The sequence below is a fragment of the Triturus cristatus genome, chromosome 6 (genome assembly GCF_964204655.1).
Source record: "Triturus cristatus chromosome 6, aTriCri1.1, whole genome shotgun sequence".
NCBI lineage: Eukaryota > Metazoa > Chordata > Amphibia > Caudata > Salamandridae > Triturus > Triturus cristatus.
The window spans coordinates 452,293,455-452,312,433 of NC_140589.1; the positions used below are offsets into that span (position 1 = coordinate 452,293,455).

Below are 18,979 nucleotides of genomic sequence, written 5' to 3' on the forward strand. Positions count from 1 at the left end.
CCTCAAGACCTGGCTCTTCAACTGAGCTCTGTAATCTCCGTCTTGAGACTGGGTGGCGCAAGTCTTCCTTGGTGTCCCCAAAGTTTTCCTACATGTCCTTGCCCACGCCATCCAGTTGGTCAGGATGTAGCCAAGTTTACAATTTGTGTGGATTGGACACCACCGAGTCCATCAGGCTGGCCACTGGCAACAGTGTCGCCATTCGCCGCCATTCTTGGTTGTGCTCCTGTGGTTTTTCAGGTGACGTCCATTCATCTCTCATGGACATGCCGTACGATGAGAGTGGCCTGTTCGGGGATAAGGCAGACTCAAATAGTGCAGGACCACTGCTCTCTCTAGGCGTATCTGCCGCACTTTGCCGTCTGCACTAGACATACCGATCCTTTTGTGGCTTCGGCAAAGGTGCTCCATACCACCAGCCACAGCAGGGTGCCCAGCAGTTTTGTGGCCATGGTGTCCATGACCTCCACGGCCAAGGTCAACAGGCCCCTACAGCCCCACCAGCCAAACCCCTCTAGCGTGCCGTTCGCGGGGCACAGACGGACAGTTGGATGTAGAATACAAATTATCTTTCAGGCGTGGCAGGCCATAACATCAGACAGGTGGGTCGTGCAAATGTTTGGAAGGCCTGTGGCCTCCCTTTCATTTCAGCACTACTGCACCTTCCTCAACAGCTGATAGAGGACAATCATTCTGTTTTGCAGCAGGAAGTGCAATCTGTTTTGGCCAAGGGGTATATTGAGAGATGGCTGCACCAGAAGTAGGTTCTAGATTCTATTCTAGCTTCTTTCTGGTGCCCACAAAGGATGGAAACCTTTTGTCCTATTTTAGATCTGCGCCTTCTCAACATCTTCTTCTGGAAGGAAAAATTTGAGATGCTCACGCTGGCCCAGGTCTTATCTCACCATTGCCCCACCAGCGTTCATGAAAGTGATTGCAGTTGGGCATGCCTACGGAGGTCAGGGGTACCAGTCTTCCACTACCTCAGCGATTGGCTTTTAAAGGCGGACTCACCCCAGAGAGTAGTCGACCACCTCCAGACTACAGAGAACCTCCTGTCATCTTTGGGATTCACTATCAACGTTCCGAACTCACACCTGACCCCTTCTCACTCCGGACACGTTTCAATGTTGTGCCTTTCCCCTAGGAAAAAATGTCCAGGACATTTATGCTATGATACTGGTCTTTTAGCCTCATTTTTGGATATCAGCGAGGTTGACTGTGAGGTTGACTCTGAGGCTACTGGGATTGATGACCTCCTGCATCCAGCTGGTTGAGCACACCAGGTGGCATATCCGGGCTCTACAATGGGACCTGAAGTCTCAGTGGGCCTAACATCAAGGGGACCTCTCCGACCACGTCCAAATTTTGGAGGACTGCAAAAACAATGCAGTGGTGGTTATGGGACCACGATTGGGTTAACAGTAGGTACCTCTTCAGACCACACCCAGAGCTGACAGTAGTCACTTCTGGGAGTGGGAGGCCACCTGGGAGAGGTGGAGATCAGACGCCTCTTGTCTCTGGTGGAGTCCGGGCTACATATCAACCTTCTGGAGCTGAGGAAAGCCTTCCTTTTTCCATCCAAGGAAGGCTGCTGAAGGTACTCACGGACAACACCACCACCATGTGGTACTGCAGCAAAATGAGTGGGGTGGGGGTCACAAACCCTGTGCCAAGGGGACTTGTGCCTCTAGAAGTGGTTGGACCACCCAGGGAACTTCCTAGTGGGGAACCACTTGGCAGAATCATTGAATGCCAAGGCAGACAAGCTCAGCCATCGACACCTAGTGGATCACAAGTGGCACTTAATATCGGAGGTGGCGCATGGTCTCTTCTGCGAATTGGGAGAACCATGACTCAATCTGTTTGCCACCGCCGAGAACGCACAATATCAGTACTTTTGCGCTTTGGAGTTTCCAAGGTGTCTCTTGCTCGTAGGCGTGTTCCACCTCAGTTGGAACTCAAGACTCCTGTATGCCTTTCTGCCTACACCACTCCTGCCCCAAGTTCTCATGAAGAGTAGCATCGACCAGGTCCAAGTCATTCTAGAGGCTCCGTATTGGGCATGGTGAGTATTGTGTCCAGAACTCCATGGCCTGAGCATCTGTCCTCCGATCAGGCTGCTCCTAAGGGAGGATCTGCTGTTGCAGCAGTAGTGCTTTGTTCTGCACCCGAGCCTTCGCATTCTTCACCTCCATTCTTGGAGATTGAGCAGCAAGAGATGAACACCTTTGACCTTTGTCCAGATGTGGTTGATATCATAATGATAGCCTCGCATTCCTCAACAAAAACTGTATACGCTTGTGGTTGGTACAAGTTTGTGGTTTGGCCTGGCACAAATCAGATTGACCCCAACCAGGCCAAATTATGTGAAATGTTGTTGTTTGTTTTATCTTGCATCCGGCAAGGTCTTGCTCTTGGCACGGTTAACCCTTTCGATGCGCATGACGGAGCGGTTCCGTCATGCGCATCGGTCGCGCTGTGCGGATGACGGAACCGCTCCGTCACGGCCCCGCCCGCGCAACGAACCTTCAGCACGGTGCGGTAATCCACGCCGCGCTGGAGGGGTTCAAGAGTACCTTTCTGCTCTTTCGGGTTTTTTGCTGTTGCCAGTTCAGCCCTCTTTGTTTATGTCACCAATTGTTATGCAATTTTTTTTTAACTGTATCAATTTGTGTTCGCCTTCCACATCCGCATGCCTTGGTGAGACCTCAACTTGGTCCTCACTTCCCTGATGTGCACTTCATTTGAGCCACTTCACAGCTGTTCATTACGACTCCTCACCCTTAAGACTGTGTTCCTCATCAGCATAACATAACGGTGGCTTATGAGAAAGCTTCAAACTTACCCGCGTATACCACTTTCTTCCCAGACAAACTGGTTTTGCGGACTCAGGCATCTTTCTTGCCTACGGTTGTGATGCTCTTCAGTGTCCGCCAAAACATCACCTTACCTGTTTTCTGCTCTCCGCCTCACCCCTCTAAGGAGGAGGAGAGACTCTATCACTTGGACTACAAGAGAGCACTGAACTTTGACACAGATTACCGAGGAGCACTGGGTGGATGATCAACTCTTTCTGGGACTCACTGGACCGCGAAAAAGGCAAGGATGTACAGAAAAGAACTGTCTTTCGCTGGATCCTGCTCTCTGTTAGGATCAGCTTCGTATTGGCTAAAAAGCAACCTTCGGAAGGACTGTATGCTCATTCTACCAGGACAATGCTACTACCACTGCATTAGCACATGGAGTCCCTGTCCTAGACATTTTCCAGGCTTTGGTTCACTGAGAACAGCATTATGCCTGCTCGGTCCTGCAGGACTTTCTGGTTTTAGTCTATTTACAGGCCCACCTCTAAATAGGTACTGCTTTGGTATGTATTCAGAAGTTGAGGAATCTGTGGCTAGAAGTCTCTATCAGAAGAATAAAGTACTTACCTTTTGGTCTGGTAGAAACTCCTTCAGTCAGCTAATTTCTCACCGACCCTTCCATCCTCCCAGTTTTGTTGGCGGCCTCCATTCATCATTAATGAGATCTCAAGTCTAGGAATATGCACACTTGTCACACCAATTTGGTTTTGGGGCTCTGCTTTGGGGTGGATAGTCTGGAAAGCAGCTGATGTCCAATCGCGGTAGTGGGTCCTGTACACGTCATTTCTGGAGTGGAACTGAGTCAATGCAGAGCCGTGCACCGCCAATTACTGGCACACAGAGGTACTGCTGAAAAGATTGCGGATCTAGTCTGAAGCCTAGAGATTATTAAAAAGGTGAGGAATCTGCAGCTAGATAGTCTCTACCAGAAAGAGCGTTACCAAAGGTAAATAACTTGAGTGGGAACACCATTATACAAAGCAGCTGAAGTAATAGTTTTTTCTCTATAGAGAAAAAGGTTTCCTGTCAAAGTCAATCGCGTACATACGTTTCAACTTAAATAACTTCTTTGGAAGACGAGAGCTATTACTCATAGCAGGTTCCTCCTTTGTTTTTAATGTATATTTTGTTTCCATATGTTCATTATATTTGTCCTATTTGTTCTATCTTTGTAGTTACCACCAGCTGTTTGGCACTAAACGTGTTCAGCTTTTTTATAATTAAGGATTTCTTACTCTTTTTTTTTTCTTTTAATACCACATTTAAATTCATTAGTCTTATTAGTTTTTGAGAGTGAACCGTTTATACAGGTATACTAAGTACATTTTGCTTGTTCTTTGGGGACCCCTCATTGATTTGTTTAGATTAGGATGGTTTTACAGTTTTTTTATGTGAATACCTATTTTTTGTAGAGCGGCCTATTGTAGAGTGGATCTCCCTTTGCAACCAGGGCAGTCGTGCTGTCAACACTACTATACAGACTGTTGTGCCTCACCCAGCTGTTCAGGATAATAGTGATATCAATTTTAGGATTAATGTACATCAAGCATGTCAGTAAGAGGAGGACATTCTGGCATATTTGGTTTAGTTTTTTGAGAGTTTTGCTTTCAGGTCCTTATCTGGTTGCTGTCAAAGTCTTTCAGTTACCTTTATTTAATTGTCTCAGTAAAGATACCAGTCACATACATGCCAACGTTTAGGAATACAGAGGAGTCGGATTTAAAAAAAAAAACGTTGGTTGACATTATTTTTCATTTCCATTCTTTCCAAACCTAGATTGTAGATTAGCCTCTCTCGTTTGGTAGATCAGATGCCTGAGGGGCCTTGTTATAACAGTGCAGATCCGTTTATATGATGCTAAATACGGTATTCCAATTTTGTATATTACATGTTTAGGAACACATACAAATCCATAAAATAATGAAGAATTATGGTTTCACCAGATTGTACGTTGCATCTGACAGGACTACAATTCATATCACGTGATTGCTAAATAAGAAACTTAGGGGAAAGAATACTTTTCATAGCAATATATAAGCGGTGACGTCACGGTCTGCACCCCCAGCGGTCTGTTGCACTTAGGGTCACGACGTGTGAATCCATAGTGCCCCCGAAACTAGTACCGAGTGATGGAAGGAAAGCATGTGCCCTTTTCTGTGAGGACAGAGGTATTTCGGAGCTCTGTGCCACCGAAGGCAGCTTACTTAGTGGTGAGGCGTAAGTAAGAGAACAGCGAGTTGCAGAGACTGCAATTAATTTTAAATTTCAAACTGCAATGAATTCAATAGAATGTTGGTTTTAGAAATGACATATTTATTGCACAGTGAGTTTTACTTCTGCTATATATATATATATATATATATATATATATATATATATATATATATATATACATACATACATACTACTGGCGGTCGCCAGTAGAGAGTTATAGTTACAACCTAGTTTCCATAGGAAATCTAAAAATTCTATTTTGAATAACTTTGGCGCCGGTTGACGAATCCACGCGAAATTTTCAAAACAAATGGGGCGCTCCGTTCAGCTCCTACCCTGAAAGTCTCGGGGTGATTCGTCAAGCGGGGGCCGAGAAAAAGGGAGGGTCCCAATACGCGTTTTCCCCATGCATTTTTCCATAGGACCTTTAGTCGCAGCTACAGCCCGAACGGATGAACAGAATTACGTGAAATTTGGCAGAGAGGTAGCCATAAGGTCAAGAAAGTGCCTTTTGCAGGTCTGGTGTAAATCTGTTCAGTATTTCCTGAGAAAATAGCATTTAAAAGCATATCAATATCTATACGCGCGCACCGTGCGCGCACCCTGCCGTGCGCGAGCGCAATTCTGATTGGTTGTTAGATGTCGGTAAACATTCGAATCGGTCGAAACTAGGAAGTGTCGGCCGCCATTTTGTCTCTCGCAGTCTGAGGGGGTAAAAAAAAAAGGTGGAGAACGTGAAAAGGGGGCAGAGTGGACAGTTCCTGACCCCCTAGCCTTGGTCAGGGGGTCACAGAAGGACCCCCAACGGAGAAAAAACGTTGTTTTTTTTTAAATTCGCGAGGTGCGCGCAACGCGCGCGCACGGCACGCACTGCGAAAAACCTGAAAAAAAAAAATTATAAATACATAACTTAGCATTTAAAAAACCGTACAAATTCACTGAAAAAACCATAGGTTTCACACACGTTATAGTTACGAATTAGCATTTAAAAAACCTTGCAAATTCACTTAAACAACCATAGGTTTCACACATGTTATAGTTAGCTGGACATTTCACTCGTAAAAAACCAATGAAATTCCACCGTTATAGTTAGTGCAGGCAACTATAACTCACGCGACCGCAATCCTCTGCTGATGACGTCAGATATTACATCACTGATGACATATGTGTCTTTATGAAAAAAAAATATTTGTAATATATGTATAGCTAAAGATTAATGGAAGAAGACATGGGTAAATAAGTGTCTAAATACAGTGATGTAATATCTGACGTCATCAGCAGAGGATTGCGATTTTCGAGGCATTTAACCTGAATATAAACAACGGAAAAATGTGTACTTTTCATCCCTGAGTAAATGAAAGTTGTCGAATTTTAACACTAACTGCTGCTTTAATCCGACTTGAAAGCATAAGTCCGTCTTCAATGTCTTAAGTTACGTATTTTAAAAGCTGGCGATCCCACCGTTGAAATGCCTGCATATGATTAAAACTCGTTGGAGTTGAAACGCGTCATGCCTACCTTGCCTCGAATAAATGAATGAAACAAGCACAGTTGGTGTGGCCTGTCTCACGTTGCGGAGTGATACGTGTGTCCTGCGGAATACTAGAGATGTCTGACACACCTTTAACAGGCCCCGACCCGAGAGGATGAGGCTCTCCTTGTGTCAGAAGTTTGGAATGGATCGAATTCAGAATGGAGAGCCCGCCGGCTGGAAGTACTGAGCGTCAACGAAGGATGGATGGAAGGGCCCCGTAAAAGGCCCGCCCCGACTTGGGAGATGAACATTATATCAGCCAGGGTTTGCGACAGGATTTTCCCTGCGCACTTTGTGCTAGAAAGTATCATTTTTGAAGGCAATTGACAAATCCGAAAGGAGGAGGGAAAAAAATCGGTGGTTGCGGAATTGACTGGCTGTGAATAATGTGCCCTTCTGATATGGCCAGAACATGGAACTATTCCTTTAAAGGCGCTATGCATACAGGGTTGCACATATAAAGCAAGTCTAAGTTCTGCCAAAATCTGCATTGAATAACCGAGTTGGTGAAAAGCAGCAGAAAAAGTGCATTGTGGACATTGTAGGAGGAGTGACTACATTAAGTAATTTAAAACAAATTTTGCAGAGATGAATAACAGTGATTACGAAAATACTTGATTTTCGAGGCATTTAACCTGAATATAAACAACGGAAAAATGTGTACTTTTCATCCCTGAGTAAATGAAAGTTGTCGAATTTTAACACTAACTGCTGCTTTAATCCGACTTGAAAGCATAAGTCCGTCTTCAATGTCTTAAGTTACGTATTTTAAAAGCTGGCGATCCCACCGTTGAAATGCCTGCATATGATTAAAACTCGTTGGAGTTGAAACGCGTCATGCCTACCTTGCCTCGAATAAATGAATGAAACAAGCACAGTTGGTGTGGCCTGTCTCACGTTGCGGAGTGATACGTGTGTCCTGCGGAATACTAGAGGTGTCTGACACACCTTTAACAGGCCCCGACCCGAGAGGATGAGGCTCTCCTTGTGTCAGAAGTTTGGAATGGATATATATATATATATATATTACCTACTGGCGGTCGCCAGTAGGTAGTTATAGTTAGGACCACGTTTCCATAGGAAAACCTCAACATTCTATTTTGAATAACTTTGGCGCCGGTCGACGAATCCTCGCGAATTTCTCAAAATAGGTGGGGCGCTACGCTCCGCTCCTACCCTGAAAGTCTCGGGGGGATTCGTCAAGCGGGGGCTGAGATAAAAGGGGGGTCCCAAAACGCGTTTTTCCCATGCATTTTTCCATAGGACCTTTAGAACGAGCTACAGCCCGAACGGCTGAACAGAATTACTAGAAATTTGGCAGAGAGGTAGTCCCTAGGTCAAGGAAGTGCCTTTTGTAGGTTTGGTGTAAATCTGTTCAGTAGATTCTGAGAAAATAGCCTTTAAATCAATATATATATCTGAGCCCGCTTACGGTACGCTTACGGTACGCTTACGGTACGCTTACCGTACGCTTACCGTAAGCTTACGGTGGCGTGCGCGAGCGCGATTCTGATTGGCTCTTAGATCTTAGTAAACATTCGAATCAGCCGAAACCAGGAAGCGGCGTCCGCCATTTTGTCTCTCGCACTGAGTGTTGTTTATCAAACATGATGGCCAAAAACATGTTACGGGGCTGTTTTGACAACTCCCTCCCACATAGTCATGTTGAGGGAGTCCCCAAACATCCCCCAAGAGCAAAAACGGTGTTATTTTTTTTTCGGCAATTTCGCGGGGTACGCTTACCGTACGCTTACCGTATGCTTACCGTAAGCTTACCGTACGCTTACGGTAAAAAAATAAAAATAAAAAAAACACTATCCACACTTACCCCACCCCCTGTGCTTTTGGTGGCCGCAGGCCACCAAATGTGCAGGGCTTATTAATAGAGAAAAAAAACGTAATTTTGGCAACATGAAATTATAAAATCGAAATAAAAAAAACACTATCCACATTGACCTCACCCCCTGTGCTTTTGGTGGCCGAAGGCCACCAAATGTACAGGGCTTATTAAAGTTGATAAAAACCGTGCACGGAACGAACTGCGTTAAGTGGGCGCGCACGCCACAAATGGCGTAAAGTAACTTAGCATTTAAAAAACCGTACAAATTCACTGAAAAAACCATAGGTTTCACACACGTTATAGTTAGGAAATAGCATTTAAAAAACCTTGCTAATTCACTGAAAAAACCATAGGTTTCACACATGTTATAGTTAGCTGGACATTTTACTGATAAAAAACCAATGAAATTCCCCCGTTATAGTTACTGTAGGCAACTATAACTCACGCGACCGTAATCCTCTGCTGATGACATATGTGTCTTTATGAAAAAAAAATATTTGTAATATATGTATAGCTAAAATTTAATGGAAGAAGATATGGGCAAATAAGTGTCTAAATACAGTATTAGCATCAGCAGAGGATTGCGGTCGCGTGAGTTATAGTTGCCTACAGTAACTATAACGGGGGAATTTCATTGGTTTTTTATCAGTAAAATGTCCAGCTAACTATAACATGTGTGAAACCTATGGTTTTTTCAGTGAATTAGCAAGGTTTTTTAAATGCTATTTCCTAACTATAACGTGTGTGAAACCTATGGTTTTTTCAGTGAATATATATATATATATATATATATATATATATATATATATATATATATATATATATATATATATATATATATATATATATATATATATATCCTTTTGCTCTGCATGCCCTAGCTCTAAATCCACCTACCACCCTGAAAGGCCTTACCCATCCTTCCATTTTTCACCTTACTCACGATTGTCTCCAACTACCTGGATCTCCCCTATTGCCAAACAGGTTACTTCCACAACCTAGTTGTGGGGCCATGTTTATTCTTTGAAATCTGTTTAAACCGTGTTCATGTTTTACAAAATGCCTGCATGATCATGTTCTCTTCCTCACACAGCTGAATACCTTCCTCAATTCAATATTTAGATACTTCTGGCTGTACCATGCTTCAGGTATTTGTCTCCTGAAAGGTGAACTCGCTCCCTCTGTCCCTGTCTTTCGATACACTGGTCCTTGCTCTGTGCTGCAGCTGAGTTTATATTTTTGTTTTGACTTTGACCTCTATATATTGGTCAGTTAATGCTACAGTTGTCCATTCTGGTAAACTGAATTCTGAATCCAGAGCGGCTAGCAATTTAAGGCATCTAAAGAATTAGCGACTCTGCTGTAACTTGATGTAGTTTTATTTTTGTCAGAACATAGTAATAAGTCTGTTGACTTCAGTGTGCCAATGGAATTATAGTTAGGCTGGCAATTCTTGGCTGAAATTCGAACCAGCCTTGTAAAGCATATGCCATTCAAAATATGCACAGTACTGGATTAATGACACATCTCATGTACAAAAAAAAATAACACAATTGATGTAGGGGAAACAGCCTTTACAATTAGGTTTTTACCTTGTTATGCCTTTACCATACATTTTTTGTAACGCATATTTTTACTGCGAATATGCATTTACAACGCACACCATCCCTGCTCATTTACATCATTCATTTTCTTTCCACACCAGTCAGCTCCGGTCCAGAAGAGTTAACCCCAGTCTTTTTTGACAGCCCTTTTTTCGGCTTTTTTTCGTTATTTTTTATAGACTTCTCCTGGTGTGTAAGTAGGTCCAGTCGCGAGGAAGGTCATGAGATCATTAATGTAGCCACTCCAGGCCCTCGTTGTCGCAGTCAAAGTCGTCGGGAAAATTAGGTAAGTCCCACTGGCACAAGATAACCAAGAAATCGCTGAGATCTTCATCTAATGAGACATGGGTACATCTGCATTCGAGGCCTAGGTCTGTAGTGGAGCCTGGGCCGTTCCATGCCTTCCAGAGTTTCAGGGAGCTGGAGCAACCCCCGTCCAGTTACGAGAATTCTGTAAGCCATGTACCTCATATTGGGCGGCCTGTACCCGCTGGAGCACCTTCAGGCCCTGCGGGCTTGGGACAGTACCCTACTGGTCTTCAGCCAGTGGGTTAGCCCCCCGTTGCCAGTCGGGCCCTTTGGTTCCATTGATAGATCTGGCGCGCCGCTGGTTGAGCCAACTCGACCTTCCTCGGCGCCCGCTTCAGTGCCGACGCCCCATGGTGGCACCATCCCCATTGTCATCCACAACTAAGAGCCAGACAGGCATTGTCTGATGCTGGCTGTGGCGCTGATCGGGGGCAGACTTCCCATATCAGAGCCGGTGCCATATTCATAGGCCTAGATTGGTTGATGATTGGGAGGGGTCTGTGGACCAGCACTTAGAAGATCCCGAGGACAACTGGTATGAGGATCTGGTGGAGATTCGCAGACTGGACACCTTCCCAGACACTGACCTGGGCTCTCCCCCTCCCATAGCTATGGTTGAGGATGCCTTGTTTGCAATGGTGGTGCGAAGGGTGGTTCAGGTCTTAGACCTCACGCTACCCTCAATGGCAGTCAAGACTAACGTGCTTCAACCAGGAATTGCCCCACCGAACCATTACTTCCATTCAGTGAAGCCCTTACTGACATCCTACACCGAGCCTGGTCCAAGCCCTGCACAGGGACTCCTGTACATAGGACAATTGCCCGCCATATTGTCCCGCCCCAGTGATCCCAGTTTCCTCACCCAGCACCGCACCCCAGAGAACTTGGTGGTCCAGGACCCCACCTTCAAAGTTAACCCCAGTGCATTCATTACCACTCCACCGAATAGGTAGTCCAAAAGGCCGGATACCTTTGGGAAGAGGATTTTTCATTCCGCCAGCCTGACAGTCCGTGAGCACCCATACCATCTAGGACTTTGTTGCGCAAGTGCTGCGCATGATCTTAGAGGAGGCCCAAGCCATACTCTCTCAAGCAGTTGCTGATGGAAGGGATGCAGCCATGTTCACAATACAATGTGAGCTGGACACGTCTGACTCGCTGACAGAGCAATTTCTCCCTGACTGAGAACCACTGGCTTCTCGGAGTATTTCCAACCTTCATTCATTGACATGGCTGTCGGTTGTTTGGAGAGAAGGTGAACGAAGTGTCAGATCCCTTTAAAGCTTCAAGGACAGCAGGGCTATGGCAAGGTCCTTGGGCCTTTTCTTAGCTCCTCTTGAACCTTTCCGTCCCTTTCATGGTCACGTAAAGGTCTTCCAACCATGTCTTTACAAGACCAGCCACCCCGGCCAGCAAACAATCTTTTCATGGGCAAGGATGCGGTTCCCAGAGACCACATGGGACAGGCAGGCAGAGGTCGAGTCAGTCAACCCCACCCCCTTCCCAGCAGCCACAGCCTCCAAACCACTTTAGTATGCCCTCTAACAATCATGGGCATCCAGTGGGGGCCAGGATATCCAGCACCTGCGCTACTAAACATCAGATTGTTAGGTTTTGCAGCTCTTCCAAATGAGCTGCTCCCTTCCCTTTATGACCACCCTACCACCCATTTCATCTAATTATGACAAGCTGACTGAGGACCACCTCACTTTGCGCCGTCAGGAGGTGTTAGCTGCCCTGGTCAAGGTGGCTATAGAGAAGGTGCGGGCGTCAAAAGTAGGTTATGGATGCTGTTCCTGCTACTTTCTGGTGCCCAAGAAGGACGGAGGCCTTCGTCCTATTCTAGACTTGGGCCTTCTCATTCTCTTCCTGGAGAAAGAGAAGTTCAAAGTACTCCTGCAAGTCTGGCTTGTCCTCCTGAGTGGCGATTCCAGGATATTCAGGTTATGATAATTATATTTCGGGCATTCCTGAGGTAGTTTTATGACTTAACTTTGATTGTTTGTGTGTAGTTTACTGCATGCATCCCAACGTATTTCTTTGTGTTGTCTTCCCCCTCCCATTGCTCCATCCCAGGCGTGGTCTGCTCATGGATAGCATTGACTGATCTAGTTTATACTATGGCCTAGAGTAAAGACACGTTTTGCAACACAGCTTTGATCACGAAATAATTTACACACTTTTACTATAAGACCAGTTCATGCAGATTTCCTTTCTGATGAGTGTAGCATTGTTTTACATGAACTACTTACCGGAGATTAAGAAGACTCGTTTGTAATGAAATTGCTTTCCTTTGCTGCAATGCCAGATAATATCATTCGTAGTTGATGATTAATATCTGTTTAAGATCAGTTTAATGCATATCATCTTATTTCTTTAGGAGCCTCTGTATTTTCTACAACTTTAGCATTCCTTTGTGTCAGTCTGTCAATTGTAGCTGAAATTCCAGAGAATAATTTGGTGTTTATCAGATGCCAAATAACATGCCTCCCTTAACTCATATTTTTCCTTTTCCGTTTAATCCTACTGCATACCCTAGTCAACCCTGCACATAGTTTGATCCACTATTGCTGCATAATTTCCCTGGTCTAAATAATTTTATGTTAAATGTCAACCTTTAGAAGTGTCACAGTTCTGCTAAATCATTCCGAGGAATAGGACGTTTAGAACCGAAAACCATTTATGAACTTATTTTGAGAGTGCACCTGTGTACAAAACTATATTTTAATATTTCTTTAAAATGTTACAATGCATGTTTGAATTATGCACTTTTTTCTCAATTTGCCTTTGCCAATTATAGAGTATTCGACAGATTCATCAGATGTTATCGAACTTCCGGATTTGGATTATCTCCGGACAATGACTCATATCGTTTTTGTTGATTTGGACAACTGGGCAACATTTTTCAATCGGCTTCCAGGACAGCTCAACCAGGGAACATTTGTGTGGGGGTTTCAAGGTAATGACCGCCACAGTGGTAACCTAATCTTATCAGTTTTATACAAGTTTGTTCCAAAAATATTTTTTAAACAACTGCATATCTGCACTTTTTCTTAGTATGGTACGGCACTGCTTTACCAACTCTAGGTTTATTTTGATGGCTCTGCAGTGCACTCAAACTGGGCTTTGTCCTCCAAAAAATAAATCTGAGTTGGAATTGAATTTTGCACTGCATTCAATGTGGATACTTTTCCTCTGCTGTTGTAAAATTAAATTGAGTTTGTCATCTTGTTTGGTTTCAAAATGCCAGCTTTCTTTGATAAATGGTCCATCTATCTGGTGGTTATGGAATGATAAACCTATATTTTGCCTTTGTGACAGTTATACTGAAGTAGAAAAGTATAATTTGCTAGGAGATGCTTTATGAGTTATTAATAGGAACAGACACGAGTAAACCTGATCTTCCTGCTGGCCACATGGCTGTAGGAAGCAATCATTTGTAGCATTTTATAGCAATATTTTCATTACTTACCTGGCTCAACAATAGAAGAGATTCTCCAAACTCCGGACGACCGTTTGCTCACCTGTCCCCAAAGATGAAGTGCAGACGAAACATAGCCACCATTTTCCTGACCAATGAGACGCCATCTTGTGATCTCAAGTAGATGTACTACAACGTCAAATGGAAGAGAGCTAGTTGGTGGTGACAAGGGGCGGTAGATCCAGGGTTATTACCACCTACCTAATGTACCAAAGTAGTTAGCCATCTCTTGTGGAGAACCTGGGAGTTGCTTGTACTGTGATTACGGTTATATTTTAACAGATTTTATAGTACATTGAAGAGTATACTGTTTTAGGATACAATTTTGTTTAAAGAACTTTAAAATATGCATGCAGTATGAGAAACTGCGTTATATTTAATATGTTCGTATTACCTATCATGTGCAATCATCTAATCACTGTAAAAATACTAAGAAAATCTACCAAGTATGTGCATAAAGAGGTTTGAAAACCTATACATGAGTAGTGAGTAATAAATAATCATCAGACATAGAACTGCATATCTGTGAATTGAAAGGAGGCCACTGCATTTTTAATTGAAAGATTAGCTGAAATGAATATTAGGATTATATGTAGCTCTGAGAAATGGGTTCCTACCCACGTAACCACCCCCTAGAGGTTTGCTTTTTGGACTCCCTAGTTTTTGGACTTCTACCATAAGTGGCTTTCACTGAGTGAAAGACGTGAAGCTTCATTAACCTCTTGAGTGCCCATGACGAGATGGTCTCGTCATGGGCCGCTGTTGCGCTGTGCCCATGACGAGACTATCTCGTCATGAACCCCGCCCGCTAATGAAAGGGCCGGCACAGGGCGGGGAAAGGGCGGGGCACTCAAGGGGTTAAATAGATTTGAAATCCTAACTGCCATTTTCTGTCTTTTAAAATTAGGGTGGCTTCAAGATAAGGTCCACTGCTGTGTAACTGGGTTAAGAGACTCTTCTATGGGTGAATGTGAACACACGTGTACCCGTTTCTGTGTAAATATGTGCAGGGTGAGTTGAGTGAGACTACCGTCTAACACAGCCCGGTATCTGCGCACAGGTAGCCTGTCGCAGAAGGGACCCTTTATGGATTGGTACTGACCTCTGCTTCCCTTTTAAAGTGAGTGGGCATTCATAAGGTGACTATGTACATCTGTTATATTTTGCTGGGAAGTGTGCGTTTCACTGTACTACACACTGTGGGCAAAATATGCCCTAAATTACAGTTTTGCCATAGTTGAACCTAGGCTGATGCACCAATTTTATGGTAAACCAAGATCCCAAATGCACATGACATAGTTTTCCATCTGGCACTTCCAGATTTACAATTTCGCTGACTCAGCCTCTATTTAGTTTCTGGATTTTAAATCACCCTGCTGGGCCAAGTGAATTACTCTGCTGGTTAAAGGGGAGGGTGGGGCCTAACAGCTAGGGCGGTCGACCTCAAATCTAGGGAACTGGGTTCGACTCTCGGCAACAACGCTCAACATCCTGTGTTTCTGGGCAAATCACTTAATCTCCCAGTGTCGAACAAAAAGGAATGTGTCCTTCTGTAACACAACTGTTGCTTGTGTAAAGCGCTCTGATACCCAATACCTTTGGGTCCAGTTTGCGCTATATAAAACTCTGGGGGGAAAAAAGAAGAGGAGGGTCAAAGGCTTTCTCATGCAATAGGGCCATTTGGCATTGTTCAGTCTTGTACCAGGAAGAGGAAAATGTGGGGTAAGGATTGACGTGCTAATTACTTTTCACACTGCACCTTTCTTGGGAAAGCTCAATTCCACAGAAACAAAGAAGCATAGCCAGACCTCTGAAGCCAGTCAAAGGGGCTCCTCTTTGAAGTTTTGAAGGAAAGAAACCAGGCAGTTGTGATACCAAAGGGTGTGGTTGAGGCTCTCAGAAAAGGTCTTTTAACACAGCACTTAAAGTAGCAATGTTGGAAAGTCCCAAAATGCTGTGCATGGAGGTTGGGGCAGGAGTGGAGTAATGTCATCCTAGGATTGAGCTGAGGAGCCCACTTGCTGACACTTTTCACTCCCATTTCAGTATCTATGCACAAGGTAGAGACTTCTGGGAACAGTATGAATCTGGGGGAAAATACACCACAGAACTTCTTAGCTGGAATGGAGAAGACATTTGACCGCTACTATAAAGATGGAATAAAAGATTTTGGACTTCAGTTGGTACCTGTGAACTAGTATTTGTTTCTCCACGGCCAGTAGTACAGGCGTCCTACTCCCTCTGGGGGACACTATGAGGTATGGACTTGCTGAGGAGGACCACAGAGGACTCCCTGGATCTTCTTTGGACTATTCATGTAGGAGTGTGATCCCAAAAAGAAGGGGGTTACTGACTCCTGCTGACACACAGACGCTGTACAGGTGACTGTGGCACCTAGGGGATGCAGTGAGAGTGGGGTGCTCTGCTGGATGACAGGAAACCGGAGCTCTGATAGAGGACGGGGCCTGTGCGATTTTCTAAAGGGCAGCAGGGCATACTCTCAGCTCTCCCTCTATGAAGGGAGAGCAGAGCAGAGTAGAATATCAAACTCCTAAAGGATTGGAAATTACTAAAGGCTAGGTTGCACGAAATAAACCCTCCTAATGGGTGGAGCACTCTACCAGAAAAAAAACGCAGATCACCCCACCAAACATTGGCCAACAAGGTCAGCGGAATCTGAGAGAAGGGTGGTTCCCCTGAGAGGGCCACCTATATGCTTAACCCTCCCTCTGTTGTTCCAAGGGCGCCGAGAGAGAGAGAACTGCTCAGAGGGGAAGGGTCGCACATTCTTCCCCCCACCCCAGTTGATGAAATTGTCCTTAGGGCCCCCTTAATCCCGAAAGACTGGTGCAGCGAAAAGAAAATGGTAATGAAATAAAATTGTCCCCTGGGAGTTCCCATCCCCCTAGGGACAGCAGAGGAGCTTGGGAGAGCCGTCACAATCCGAACCCTACAGGCTCTAGAGGAGAGCCAGTGTCCCAGTAGCAGAGCACCATACTGCCTCCCTCCCCACTGCCTGTGTTTGGGGAAGTGGACTGATGTTATGCAGCATTTTCCTGCACACACTAGCCACAGGTGGGAGAGAAGGGGAGTGCTGGCAGGGACCATAGAAGCTGTGGGATACCCTTGAAAAAAACAAAAGAAAAGTGTCCGTTTTACCCACAGTGGTGGAGTAGCTAGGGCAGAAGAGTGCCCAATAAGCCTATGCAAGGGCTGGAAAAAAATTGCATATTTCCCTGGTGGTGCTCAAAGTTGGCAGTGGCACCATCAGGAGAAATTCTGTTGTGTTTGGGGTGGTTGTAAGGAGTGTAGCACCCCACCCCCCCCTTTTTTCTGACTCCTGCCCTCCATCCACCACCACGAGCCCCCTCTAAAAATTAACAGATGTGCCCTAAGTCTCCCTGGTGAAGTTTTCCCAAGTTTAAGCATACTTGGTGTTAGGGCTTTAAAACTTATGCCTCTGGGGTGCATGGATCATTTTTTTTTTTTTTGCGGACTAAGGCTACTTTATACATTCAATAATGTAGTGCTTTATTGACACTGGCCAAGTTAGAAGTGAAATATTGCATATAGTAATTTGTTATTGTAAGAAGGTACCATCTTGAGAGTTTTTGATGTCTTTTGTATTGGGTTCTCCTAAATTATTTCTAATTTTATCATCGTGGTGACACCCCAGCACAGTGAGTATATCTGATTTTTGATAACTGCGTCCATTACATGGGGTGCAGCATAGGTGGGATTGTTAGTATGGTAGTTTTAGGGTTCAGGGCTTCCTGGCATGTACACAGTTGCAGCGTCCCCCCTAGGTATTTCCACCTGCCAACTTGTATATTTTGTGTCCACAATGTTGAGAATGCCATAACAGATCTACAATCTGGCCTTAGGGACTTAAACAACAAAGTCAAATCTCTCACCGCTAAAGTCCAGGAACTCGAAGGAAGGGCAGAAGACTCCGAGGGGCAGTCCTGCCGCAACAGCCTTCGCATTGTGGGCCTTCCAGAGGGAGCGAAGGGGTCAGACTCATATTGTTCTTTGAGGACATGCTGTTGCAGACAGTGACACCCATTAAACTGTTTCCACACTTTCTGATCGAACAAGCCCACGAGTCCCATCCAGCCCATGTGCCCACCGCCCACCAACTGGTGGTGGAGAAGGTGATGAATTAATGAGACAAGGAAACAATCCTCCAGGCGACCCGATCTGCTGGCCCACTCCTACATGAGATGCACATATATACCTTTTTCCAGACTACCCAGTGGTAGTACAGTCTTGTAGAGCCTCTTTCCTGGGAGTGAAGCGGAAGCTCCAGAGAGTTGGCCTTTGGTACTCTCTGCTATTACCAGCAAAACTAAAAGTTGTGGCCAACAACACCAGCTACTTTTTTACCGAACCCACAGATGCTTGTGACTCGGTGGAACAGTGCCAATATGATTTTTTTGCAAAAGGAACGGGGCCCCTGAATATAGGATGAACATACCCTGACAGGGAAACTACTAATTTGGGAAAAGACCTGGGCAAGGTAGATTTCTATATCACAGACACAGACTTTCTAGACTAAGAATTTATATACATATTCATGTACAAACACATCATAACCAGTTAATAATTATGCTCAATTTATTCATTTTTTTCCCATTTGTACTCTTTTTTTAACATTTTTCAAAAAGTATATAAATATCTTGAAATATTTGTTGATAAACCACATACAATATGAACAATCTTAATATCCTAGTTGCTCTATACATCAAGTAGCTACGTTGTCATATTTTCATTTCTGTATTGACACACGAATATTGCAACATTTAATTCAATTGAAAACAATCAATGTTAAAAATCATTAATCAAAAACAATGTGCAGAGACTGGCGGCTTGTTCACTAACAATGCGTTTCGGCTAGGCCTTCTTCAGGACTCCGTCACAGTGGTTACTGAATAGAAAATAGACAACATTATAGTCTAGAATTTGTGTCTGCTTGATAAGATATGATAACGTGCTACACTAACAGGTACCCTATGGTTAAAGAGTTAAAATCTATAGTGTCTCACATTGAGCCAGTATAAAAAGTTAAAAAGTTGTGCCAAGAAGAATAAAAGGGACAGCTAATAGGATTATCAAGGGACAGACCCAAAG

At 44.4% G+C, this 18,979-nt stretch overlaps 1 protein-coding gene across 1 annotated transcript in view; it reads left to right on the top strand.

Moving 5' to 3' along the window:
* ZNF451 (zinc finger protein 451) overlaps positions 1-18,979 on the top strand; it is a 641,645-nt gene that overhangs the window by 371,651 nt on the left and 251,015 nt on the right. The window contains exon 10 of the mRNA XM_085610887.1: positions 13,169-13,327. Coding sequence (XP_085467013.1) covers positions 13,169-13,327 — 159 coding nt within the window. The remainder of the gene's footprint in view (positions 1-13,168; positions 13,328-18,979) is intronic.